General features: G+C 32.5%; 2 protein-coding genes and 1 long non-coding RNA gene across 3 annotated transcripts; 2 read left to right on the top strand and 1 right to left on the bottom strand.

Moving 5' to 3' along the window:
• The first annotated feature begins 1,975 nt into the window (after nucleotides 1-1,975).
• LOC141659645 (uncharacterized) lies at nucleotides 1,976-2,641 on the top strand. The gene is made up of 3 exons (XR_012549843.1): nucleotides 1,976-2,105; nucleotides 2,208-2,289; nucleotides 2,528-2,641. It is a non-coding gene; the product is annotated as an uncharacterized LOC141659645 (long non-coding RNA).
• Nucleotides 2,642-4,572: 1,931 nt separating this feature from the next.
• On the top strand, nucleotides 4,573-7,280 carry LOC141723783 (elongation factor 1-delta-like). The gene is made up of 8 exons (XM_074525671.1): nucleotides 4,573-4,695; nucleotides 5,573-5,679; nucleotides 5,755-5,871; nucleotides 5,997-6,072; nucleotides 6,275-6,401; nucleotides 6,620-6,733; nucleotides 6,820-6,981; nucleotides 7,076-7,280. Coding segments are annotated over exons 2-8 (684 nt in total). The 5' UTR covers nucleotides 4,573-4,695; nucleotides 5,573-5,593; the 3' UTR covers nucleotides 7,078-7,280.
• A 3,108-nt stretch (nucleotides 7,281-10,388) lies between these two features.
• LOC141723784 (large ribosomal subunit protein uL22y-like) lies at nucleotides 10,389-12,471 on the bottom strand. Its single transcript, XM_074525672.1, has 7 exons — nucleotides 12,360-12,471; nucleotides 12,226-12,262; nucleotides 12,092-12,132; nucleotides 11,139-11,369; nucleotides 10,944-11,046; nucleotides 10,681-10,748; nucleotides 10,389-10,599 (listed from the first exon to the last, which is right to left on the bottom strand). The coding sequence occupies exons 1-7, from the start codon at nucleotides 12,360-12,362 to the stop codon at nucleotides 10,531-10,533; spliced, it is 552 nt and encodes a 183-aa protein (XP_074381773.1). The 5' UTR covers nucleotides 12,363-12,471; the 3' UTR covers nucleotides 10,389-10,530.
• Nucleotides 12,472-12,916: the final 445 nt, after the last annotated feature.

Genomic DNA, 12,916 nt, shown 5'->3' on the forward strand with positions numbered 1-12,916 from the left:
GACTAGATCATTATTAAGAGTATTGTTTATGATATACGTATTCTCTATGGAATTATAAATGAATGTAAAAAAGCTTTACACTCGAAGTGGAAACTCGTGCACTTCCCCATAAAACGGTTCAATGTCCCGCCCAAATCATCATCACTACAACGTTAACTCATCACTTGACTCCACTCTTTACAATTTTCAGTTCAAACTACTGGTTGTGTTCAACAAACTCATGCTTCAAAACAGTCCTCAAATATGTTAACTTATCACAGCAAACGATTCGAAGGCATGTTTCATTATCAACTCAAATGTTTTATAAATATGCAACTCTGCTCGGCTCTCGCTTTATTTTTCAGAAAAAAGTAACTTATCCCGAAAAAAACATGATATAAAAAAAACTTGTACATTTTTTTGCACTTGTATGATTTACTTGTTGATGTTCTATGTTGTCATTGAGATTTGTCTAATATGAGGGTACAGTAAGTGAGAAATACGTGCTGATTGGTAATGGTAAAGATTTGAAATGTTGAGATTTGTGTTTTAACAGGGAGTGAAGGTCAAGGGTCTGTGCAGCAAGTTACAGACTTACCAAGAGAGAAGGCTAGGCGGGCAGTGGTCATAGGACTACAGGCAGCAAGTCAAGTTCCTCAGACCAAACGTTCAAAAGGGAGGCCAATGGCAGCGAATCAAGTTAGTAGTGGTCCGCAGCCCAGACGATCAAAAGGGAGGGTTCATCCTACGGAAGCAAACAGCTCTGGTATGTTTCCGAATCAAAATAATTTTTATTCAAGCTATTTAGTGATTATAAATCAATAATTTGTTCCAAAGCTAGTTAAGCTTTGGTTTGTTCCAAAGCTAGTTGAGCTTTTGGTATCAGATCAAGGCAAGTAATGCGTAGTTGGGAATTGGTTGTGTGTGTGTAATTTATCGAACAGATTAAAGCACAAAATATATGAATACAATCACACACACTAGCATCCTTCTATCATTTGCTTGTTAAATATGATCTGTGTTGCGGCATACTTGAAAATATTTGTTGGTTAAGGTTTTTTGTCAGTACACTTTTATGGTTGGGTAAGGGGAGTTCTTTTGGCACACAATAGATTATCAAGATCATGTTTCCGTTTAACTGAAAAGAGAATTAACTAGTCCCCTAATCAAAATGTTGAGCTCAATTATACTACCTGAAATAGTATAATGCCAGCTTGGGTTTTGCCTTGATCAATCTAAAGATGCATTTAGGTCTGGGCTTCGGTTTTGCCTTAATCAATCTAAAGATGCATTCAGGCCTGGGTTGAATATTCTTAAATCTTAATATACACATCTGATCTAGTAAATAAGGAATTTCTTGGTCCGTATGTTAATGTCAAAACTGATGATGCTTAAAATTGTTGAACTCGCAACTGACTTGGTTGAGATGTGAATCAAGCTAAAGATTTTAGTCCCTTCCACAGCACGTGAAAAATCTCAGCATCCACAACAAAGAAAAAATCGTAAAAGTGTAGCCTCTGACTCCTCTGATTCTGAGAAAACAACAGCAAATGTTTCTCGTGCTCATAGATTAGCAAGGAAAAGAGTAAGAAAAGGCAGACAAGAAGGGAAGTTAGATGACGAAGTACTTAACAAGTACCTGGGGTAATTTCTTCTTCCTTTTCTAAATAATGTTAATAAAATAAAAGGCACAAACTTATCCTTGAATCCGATGTCTTATGAGTAAATTTGTATGAAATGCACAGGAATTTGTGGCATAAAATTCCGAGTGAGAAGAGGGATTCATGTGCTTACATCGAGTGTTTGTGGTTTGCAATGTATCAAAAAGGAGACAGAGAGAAGGCATTGAGATGGATCAGGAGGGAGAGAATATTTTCAAAGAAATATGTTTTTCTGCCTATTTGTCTATGGTAAGTAGTATGTTGTATTTGGTATGCTTAGCAATAGTTTATTCTTTTTTCTAATCTGAGTTGCCACTCCCTCAGCAAACACTGGAGCCTTTTGATGCTTTGTAACTTGGGCGAAGATCTTCAGTCAAAAGACACAAACACAACTCCTTGTGTGTTACTGCTGGATTCATTGCGTGATGCTAATCCTCTGCAGCAGCATGAAATACTTATTAGAAAGTATTATCCTTGATCTATTATATCATCTCATTAAACAGATATAAATATATATATCTAAGATATATTAATTATATGTTGGTGCTTATTATTTTCATTTCTCAGGTTTTTGTTAGATATATATGAAGGTGAGGGGAGATCAGTAAGTAAAAAGCAGATTGACAAGATTCCTCTATTGTTACCCAAGGTTAGGTTGTGTCTCCGTGAGATAATATATATGATGATACATGTAACATGATCAAGTCCTGTTACAATCTATGTTAAACTAGAAACTCTACAAGCCCACAAAATTTAGTATCTAAAGATCCTTTACTCGATAAATATACAAATTCTCAAGATAAAACTTGATTGTAATATAAGCTTCTGCCAAAAACCATGTACAGTTTATTTAGCAAGATGGCCTAAAGAAGTTAGATAATTTTCAGGTTCCACAGCAGACCGGGGACAAGGAATGCGGATACTATGTTCTTTACTACATTACTGAGTTCCTAAAGAGTTTCCCTGAAGCTTTTAGTATCTCTGACAACAACCCTAATTTTGTAAGTTCTAATAACCATATTTTGAGTGAATTTATCTTCCAAAAGTAGTTTATATAACGTAAATAATTGTTTATTTTTTCTTTGTTGGGTGATAAATACATCACAGATGTCTGAAAACTGGTTTGCAGCTGAAGATGTGGAATCATTCCGCAAAACTCTCCCTTCTCTTGACCAAGAAACCTGTCTAGGAAATGACTTATCTGACGGTGGGTCTGATGATGTAGTGTTCATTGAGCGACAATATGTTTAGAAGCTGGAATTTACAGAGAGCCAAAGATTTTTGGTGTAAAAGAATGATTTCTATATGTTTCTGGGGTTTATTTTTCTTTTTCAATTTATTCAGACACACATATATAGACCTCAAGGTACAAGTAACTCTCTGCCCAGGATATTCTGATAGCATAGCCTCTGTGCATCTTCTGCAAAGTTTTCCAAGTTAAAAATTGCGGATGTCAAAAAAATTATAGCTTATAAGTTTGATCACCCGTTTATATACGCTTATGTTATTAGTAATTACTAATTAGAGTTTTAGTAATTATTATTATATGTTCTTGACAGAACCAGCAACCTGTCAAGAACAAAAGCATGCTAGCAGCAATCCCAAACTATACTTCTAAGTTGGAAGTATCTTTAAGCATGTAAGCCATGAGTTTAAATCAAAGCATGTAATTGTATAAGCTGTACGACTCTAGCAGTAACCATGTGCTTATGATCTCCAAGAATAATCAGATTTGGAATGTCACAAAGTGGAATTTTAGTTAAATGAGTTCATTCATGAAGATCAGGGTGATGATGGTGTTGATATGATAGTACTCATTATAAGAAGGCATGACTCAACTTCGGTTTGTTACATGACAATGTTGTCTAGAGGTGGCAATGATAGGAGAAATTGAGAAGGGTACTAATCCCTCACAATTGTGTCCTTTGATCATTATTTTAAGGGTCAGATCTACGAAAATCTTTTTAACCTTCCGCAATATTTTCCGTTAAAAGACTAAACTATTTTCCAAAAATCTGAACCCTTGAAATATAGATCCTAGTATGTTAGATAAAACTTAAATAACACACTATTGTGAGGGAGCAAAGTTAATTGAGTTAGCATTGCTTATTTATTACTCCCTCTATTTTTTTATACTTTTGAGGCATATGTTTAAAAGGTTTGAATAAATAAGTAGAGTTATTATATTTTAAAAAAAAAGTGGATAAAAGTACTAGAACAAAATTTTTATTCAAATTTTTTTATAAAAAAATGATTTTAATTATGCGGTTAAATCTTATAGCAGTGTTACAGATTTCGGAAATCGGAACTATTTGGTTGAGGTACTGATTTACGATTTATCGGACGATTTTTGAAAACTCGGATGATTAATTGGCGATTTATCGGAAATCGGTCAAATCGAACAAATATTTTTGACCGATTTTTTAGCGATTTATCGGCGATTTTTGAAAAATCGGCCGATTTCTATAACAGAACTTATATGCCACAAAATCAAATGTCATATATTAAAAAAAGGGTATTATAACTAATTTTGTAATTGTGGTTTAATGAAAACACGTAATCACAATTTTATCCGAAACAGTTTTTATAAATCTATAAATAATCCTAACACACGATAAAAAAAATTAATTTAATCAAAAAGACATGTTATAATATGAGCATGTCTCTTGACAGAATATGCCTATACATATGATTTTTTTTAATGAATTTTACATGTTATTTCGTGAATTTGGCTCTCTAAAACACCTTTTTTTAAAAAAAATCTGATATTAGAACAGGGAAAAAATTGATTTCAGAAATAAATTAAAATACCCCTCGTCCATCTTTCATAATAATAATAAAAAAAAAATTTCAAACTAAATATAAAATTTGAATATTTTTTATTTTTTTAATTTGAAGCAAGGCCCAATAGCCCACAGCCCAAACCGAGTTAATTCGCAAAACTACCGAAAGTACCCCTCCTCCATCTTGGATATATAGAACTCTCGAGAGCTTCAATCTTTGTAGTCTCTTTAGCTTTCTTCAAGAACCCTATATCACTTAAACTTCAGCTCAGGTGAGTTCACACACGTGCTTGTATTTCTTTTTGTACAATTTTGATTTACTTATCTGTGTAATTGACTTAACTTCACTCAATTTTACATGTTTTAGATAAAACGTGGTTTTTTTACAGTTAATTGAATTGTGAATTTTTTATTCATTGAGTGGTTTATGACCCAATAAATTGACAAATATTGCATCTTTTTTTAAAGATTGTATTTTTATTGCTTTGGTATGTAGTGAAGTGATAAAGATTGAGTCTTTTTGTTAATAATTGCATTTATATTGCTTGGGTATGTAGTCAAGTGATAGAGATTGAGTCTTTTTGTTAAAGATTGTATGTGTTTCTTTGATATGCAGTGAACTGGTAAAGATTGAGTCTGTTTGTTAAAGATTGTATTTTTATTGCTTTGGTATGTAATGAAGTGATAAAGATCGAGTCTTTTTGTTAAAAATTGTATTTTTATTAGTTTAGTATGTGAAGATTGTGTTCTGTTGCTTTGTATTTGATGATTTTAGGCTAAAGATGGATACATATATAATTGGATTGAATTGTTACAATGGTATGGATGAGATGTAATTGTGCATATAGTAGCAAGTAATGATCAATGGCCGAAACTCGATAGGGGTGGGTTACATTAAAATAGTATTCAATTGTATGTGCTTTTGTTGATCATGTTGTGGTTTTCTGTCTTTCGAATTAGTCTTTTCTTCGTAGGGGAATCAAAGCAAACTTAGGTAAGAAGTTAGTGTAGTGAAGGATATGTTGTCAAAATTGTGCTCAATACATGACAAATTGTGAATTAAATTAATTAACTGATGACGGTTTAATATGAAAGTTATTATCATCTTTTATAAGTGTTGATGGGTATGCATTTTTTAATTTCTTGTAGAAGAACCACTACTTTACGGTCATGGGTGTCGTGTTTTACAACCTTAGCGCTGAGGCTGGCCTTAAGAAGCTTGATGAGTACCTCTTGTCACGAAGTTACATCTCTGGGTGAGTGTCGTTCTAGCTACAATGTTGTATGAATCATCTAGTTTTCTAATTTTGCCTTAATTTTTTACTTTACAGATATCAAGCTTCAAAGGATGACCTTGCTGTTCATGCGGCCCTTGCAAAGCCACCGTCATCAAATTATGTGAATGTTTCACGGTGGTACAATCACATCGAGGCTCTTTTGAGGATTTCGTAAGTTGCTTCCTACTTATGAAATGTGAACAGTGAACTGCTGCAGTAAGCAGTATTATGCTATTAATAATCATTTTTATGCTTTAGATTAAAAAAATTCTGATTGGTTATGTGACCAACTGCAGTGGTGTGTCTGCCAAAGGTTGTGGTGTTACTGTAGAGGGGTCTTCTGTTGCAACTCCTCCTGTTGCTGACACTAAAGTAAGTTCCTCTTTTAAGCTGATCTGTTACCTATCTTTTAAATGTTAAAAAGTTGTTGGGTAATTTTAGTTGTAGATCTTTGCTAATCTCTTTCTCCCTTCTTTTTAGTAATATGTGTAATTCCTAAAAGCAACACTTCATGCTTCTTACCTCAATCTAATTCAGAAAACTAATTTATCAGTTCTTGTTTACAACTTTCCAGGCTTCTGCTGCGGAGGATGACGATGATGATGATGATGTTGATTTGTTTGGCGAGGAGACTGAAGAGGAAAAGAAGGCTGCTGAAGAACGTGCAGCCGCTGTCAAGGCATCTGGAAAGAAGAAAGAGTGTAAAGTCTTCTTTTCACATGTTGTCATCTGCATTGTTCATTGATCATGAACATTACATTATTCGATCTAATCAATTGTTTGAGTTTGCACTGTTTATAACCTGCACTCTGTTTGCACTACGTTGATGTTCGGATTGTAAATTAATTTTTTTGCGTCAAGCCTGAGTTTCATCTGTATTTTTGTCTTACGCTTTTGTGTTCCTTAATTTCATTCTCAGCCGGAAAGTCTTCAGTCTTGCTGGATGTGAAACCATGGGATGATGAAACTGACATGACAAAGCTTGAGGAAGCTGTTAGAAGTATCAAGAAGGAAGGCTTGCTTTGGGGAGCATGTATGTGTTCTCACCCCTTGATCTGTGATGAACCCTCAAATTATAATTGTTTATCCTGTCCCTAAAACTTGATTTTCTTGGGACAGCCAAGCTTGTACCTGTTGGCTATGGTATAAAGAAGCTGCAGATTATGCTGACCATCGTAGATGACTTGGTATCTGTTGACGATCTTATTGAGGACTGCCTTACTGCTGAGCCAGTAAATGAGTACGTCCAGAGCTGTGATATCGTTGCCTTCAATAAAATATGTGAGTTTAGAAGTCATTATCATTTTTGCCGTTTTTCATTGTCTACCTACATCTTGCTTTTGTTTTCTGATTATACTCTTCTGTTCTATTGTAGAAAATAAAATGTTCAAGATCGGAAAAGCTGTGGAGATATCTGGAAGCTTCTCATACATGATATTAATATTTGTATTTCCTTGTCTTAATCGTAAATTGGAGATGCTATACCTGATAAATAGTCTCCAGGATGATGAATAGTTTTATAATGACATTCTCATTTGCAGATTGCTATGAATGAATGAATAGTAAAAACTTAAGGTTTAGCCCTGTACTCCAGTAAAATTTCTAGTCAAAAATATTTCTATGCAGGACTTCTTAAGAGCTGAATTATTTATATTATTTTTTAAGTGTAACTAATTAAGACCTTAATTATTTATATTATTATTTAGGAGTAAAGTAGGAGATTATTGAAGATCTTCTTATTGACAATACTGGTGGTGTACATTAAGAATATTTTCAAGAAACTACTAACCAAATCAAACGTTGGGGTACCCAACGTATCCGGTATATCTTTTCCGTATATCTTGTAAAAGCAGGGTTCTATTTTCCTAAAGACTTTATGGAATATAATTATAAAAAGATATAATACACACTATTCGGTGACTGTTTGTAGGCTCTGTTTGGGATTGTTGTTAAAATTGTTGTTTGTTGGAAAAAGTGTCGTAAAAATCATATGATTGTTTGATAATTTTTTTTATATGTATATGTTTTGAATAATGTTTTTGGTAAGATTTGATTTTGAAATCAACTTTGTTTCACGCAAAAGCTAAAAAACAGCTTTTTCTAAAAGAATGGGAGAACTTGCTTTCTTTAATAACAACAGTAGCTTTTAGGTCAAAAGTACTTTTCTGAAAAACAGCTTTTAAATTTTACCAAACAGTTTTTTAACTATTTTTCAGTGAAAAGTTATTGTTACTGTCAGCGACGATACTAATACCAAACACACTAGTAGTCACTTTTATCCCAAATAAAAAACTTTTTTTTAGAAACTCCTAATTTAAAAAATAAGAGCAATTTTAGAAATTAGAATTCCAAAAATTTTCTAAGAATTTTAAAAATTTAAAAGTCTCTGTTCTTGACCTCTTTTTCAAGAGTATTTGCATAACCCTTAATTTATTTTTAAATATTCCTTGACGCTTATTCTTTCAATATTTTTTCATTTCTTTGTATACATCTTTATTATCGATATGAAACGTCTGTTTACATTTCTTCATTTACTCCTGAAAATATTCTAAGCTGGCAATCCTTTATAAGTTTTATATATTCCGTTCGGTCCTCTCTTAATTTATTTTTCTCAACAAATATTCTTAATTTATTTTTTTCAATTAATATTTTTTGATGTTTAGGGGGTGTTTGGTTAATGGTTAATATTCCCGGTTAACAGGAATCGAAACTTTAAAGCCAAGTGATAGCGTTTGGATTACCAATTTAATGGTAGGGAATGGAAACTCCATTCACTCTTGGTGCGTAAATCAAACTCACCATACTCTTCGATTTCCATTTCATTCTAAATCCTATTAACCCCATTCACATACCCTTCATTCTAATTCTCAAAATGCATCCAAACACCTCCTTAGCCTTTCAATATTTTTTTCATTTCTTTGTTATCGTGAATCATGAAATAAGAATGAATTAATAACAACAAAGAAATATGAACGTGTTTACTGTTGACATGAAATCTAAGATTTAGATTGTTTGAAGTGAGTTGATACTCTTGAAAATACTCTAAACTTGCAATCATTTATAAATTTTATATATGGCATTCGGTCTCTTTTAACTTAATATTTTTTAATAAATATTTTTTGACACTTATTCTTCCAATATTTTTTTCGTTGTCGTGAACCTTGAAATAAGAATAAAATAATAACAACAAAGAAATATGAATATCTTTATTGTTGACATGAAATCTACTTTTTACATTATTTGAAGTGAGTTGAGATTAAAAATATTTTAAGCTCGCAATCCTTTATAAGTTTTATATGGCGCCTGATCCTCTCTTCATTTGTTTTTCTCAATAAATATTTTTCGACGCTTATTTTTCCAATACTTTTTTTTTATTTTTATTGTTATCGTGAACCTTGAAATAAGAATAAATAATAATAACAAAGAAATATGAACATTTTTATTATTAACATGAAACTTACTATTTACATTGTTTGAAGTGAGTTGAGACTCCCGAAAATCCTCTAAACTCGCAGTCCTCTATAAATGCAAATTCTTTATAAGTGATATATATGACATCCGGTCCTGGGCAAATGGGTACCTGCTAGGGACATATAATGCGTTCGCAACTTCGCATCTCTAACATTACCACTTTGGTAAATCAGAAATGTTATAGTTCCTAAATTATTTTCAAATAATGAGTTATCATTTTATTATTGATTATTCCATATAAATGATATGTATTTTGTACGTATATGTGAGTTTCCCTAATAAAAACAAGTCATTTGTTATTTTAGAATTTTTTAGGGTATTTTTCGCAATAGCGCTACTCTTTATATATTTTGTATATCTATTTGAGTTCAACTGATTTATTAACTGAAATATATAGAATATTTGAATATTGTTTATAACATGAAAATATGACTAATGGGATAAAAATAAGAATAAAATTTTCATTTTCTTAGATGAACAGTCCAAGTATTAATCCGTCCCGTTGAATTGTATATGTTTGGTTTGGGCACGGAGTTTAAAAAAAAATTAAATTTCATAAGAAAAAATATGAAAAATAGGTAAAGTGGTGGGGTCAATTAATATTAAATATATAAAGTTAGTGTAGTGGAAGAAATTAATGGGTATAATTAATTTTTATATTATAAATTTTTTACTATTTTTAATAAATTTTGAAATGTATAGAAATGAATTAGACATCCCAAAATGAAAAAATAAATTTTGAAATGTATAGAAATGAATGAGACATCCCAAAATAAAAAAAAGGGAGTAGTCATTAGTCTCTTGCCCTCGGTAGATTTGATAGTTTGGCAGCTAACTCTTTGGTTAAGTGACGTTCAACTTATGAACATACAACACTGTTTACGTTTTATTCATTAACATTTTTGTTTAAGAGTTCTAACAAATACTATTAGATTACAAGATTTATAGGCAGCTATTAAAATTGTACAGATTTTAAACCTTCCTAAATAAGAAGAGACTATTTTCTACATCACAAATAAAATACTTGTCAATGGTTCATACATAGAAATACTATCTAGTTTTTGTAAGTAGATGTAGCAAGTCCAAAGCCTTTTCCGTTCTTTTCCGGGTATTAAAATTAAAACCTAAATTGACGACAGATTTAACCAGGACTCATCAATGCCTTCAGATTAATCCATTAAATCCAGTTAACAAACAACATTAAAACACCCAACAAATAGGAAAATCAAAGTTTAACTAAATTCACCACATATTAAAAGATAATTCATAATGCGAGAATTCATAACAAAACAAAAACATTCTCAGAATATTGGGCAAAAAGATTTATCATTGCTCCTTAAATCACTTCCATCACAATCTCTAAGATGAAGCACCACTGCGCAAGACTTGGCCACCTTTGCTCTTCCTAGATGCCAACTGAGTATCAGGCTGCAAAAAAAAAGAAGATTTTTAAGACAGGTGTACGATTAAAAGAAAACACATAATATTAAAAAGAAACACAACAGTTACCTCCTTTTTCACCGGCTCTTCTTTTTCGGACAGAATCAACTCAATGTGACATGGAGAAGACATGTAAGCTGCAAAGGTAATTGGCAATTAAGATTGTTAAAAATTAACTTCAAATACTTGATGTTAATTGACACATTGAAAATAACCATTCTGTTGTCAGAAAAGAGTGTTATATTATAACTAATCGAGCTTTGAGCATGATTAAACAACTGTGTTATAGTCTATTGAGTTCATCAGGTTTCTAAACTTGTATGAGAACTTACGGTTGATTCGCCCATGGGCACGGTATGTGCGACGCCTCTGCTTTTGTGCTTGGTTCACCTGGATGTGAGATATGTAGAGTGAATCCACGTCCAATCCTTTCACCTACAATATATGTTGAGACCACAATATACTTTAGTGTGAGGGAAATGTTGAAAGCACAATTAAGAAGGTAACCAGAGAGCAGAAATACATACTTCAGCATTACTCTCAGCATTCTTGAGCAAGTCCAGGATGAATTTAGCAGATTTAGCGGGCCAACGTCCTTGGCCATTAGAATGCCTGTTCTTTGCTTGAGCAGTACGGCCAACTCCCCTGCAAAAGCGAGTGAATGGGATTGCTTGCTTGTGAGCAAGAACATCTTCCAAGTACCTTTTGGCCTTGATCAAGGGTAGCCTGCGAATAGCATGTGCTGTTTCTCTAGTGTTCTGCAGAAACCCATTGGAAGGCATTTAATTACTCGAGAAAGAGGAAAACCCCAGACAAACAAAAACCTTCCATCAATTTTAATATCATTGCTCTTTGTAAAACATCTGGGACTGAAATCTGAGACACTACCATGCTATACTGGCAATTCTGAAACACTATATCCATGCTATTCTGGCAAATAAGCAAGCTATACCCAAAACTACTACTATCATACATCAAATACTAATCCGAACTTTAGAAATGGAAATATCACTTGTACCTGAGTGGTCACACAATATGTACAATAAACTAACTTGAATAATAAAATCAAAACATCAGTCAACAACGAGACCAACATGACCAAATTATAATCATAACTATAAGATCATGTACAAAATAAAACCCAATTTTCAATATCAAAGTTCAATCTAGTAAGCATTCATTAACTCATTAACATATCACTTAGTTACACATCCAAAATAACAACACCAAGCCCATTTCTTTCATCACCCATATCATTAACACCTCTCTCTCCCTCTCTCTGCTTCTCTCTCTCTCTCTCTCTCTCTCTCTCTCTCTCTCTCTCCCTCCCTCCCTCCCTCCCTCTGCTTCTCTCTCTCTCCCTCCCTTCTCCCTCTCCTCCTCTCTCTCTAAATATATCTCTTTCTGTGTGTATTAATTTAATAAACAGACCTAAAAACATAACAGCAATCACACAGTTTTACAAAGACAAAAAAGGTACCTTGAAATGAACCCTAAGGCCAGACCCCCGGGACTTGCAAGCTGAAACACGAATCACAAAACACAACCATTAGTACATTCACAACTTCAATCACACCATAAATTCAAACATTTTAACTCAGAAACAACACATACACTTGGTTTGATTGACGGGTTCTTTAGAATACTTCACCTGATTATTACAAAAATTAAAATCAACAGATCAATACATCTATACTTACACATATACAAATATAAATTCAAGTGTGAAAAGATAGAAGAAGACTCACCATTGTTGTTGCAGCTGCTCAAGCAAAGGGGAAAATGTTAAAGCGCTTTCTGATTAATAAACCCCTTTGTAGCTAGGGTTTGCCTCCTTATTTGGGCCTTATGTTAATATGTTGGCCCGTTTGAACATCCCATCTCCGGTTTAATCTAAAAATTTTGGTAAAGAATATAGGATTATTTAGAAATATGTAAAACATATTTTATTCAAATATGAAAATTATTAAATTATTAAACAATTTATTGTAGTTAAAAATATAAATATTTTATTTTAAATTTAAATTTTTTATTTTCATTTATTGTGCAATTTAGAGACAGACAGTCTTCGTTTTAGTTATGTTAGGGGTCATTTGGCAAATATGAATGATTTATATCTGAATGGTCTGAAATAATAGAAAATCTGAATTAAGAATGAATAATATTATTTGGCTAACAAAAGTTGGTCGTAATTTGAATGCCATTCTTTTTCCAAATTTACAGTTCTAATTGGGCAAAGTATATTGATAAAATGTTTATACGTCATCGTCTTTGTGTATCGTGTGTTAGGTAACACTTAACTAAC

This window comes from Apium graveolens, chromosome 5, assembly GCF_009905375.1.
Source record: "Apium graveolens cultivar Ventura chromosome 5, ASM990537v1, whole genome shotgun sequence".
NCBI lineage: Eukaryota > Viridiplantae > Streptophyta > Magnoliopsida > Apiales > Apiaceae > Apium > Apium graveolens.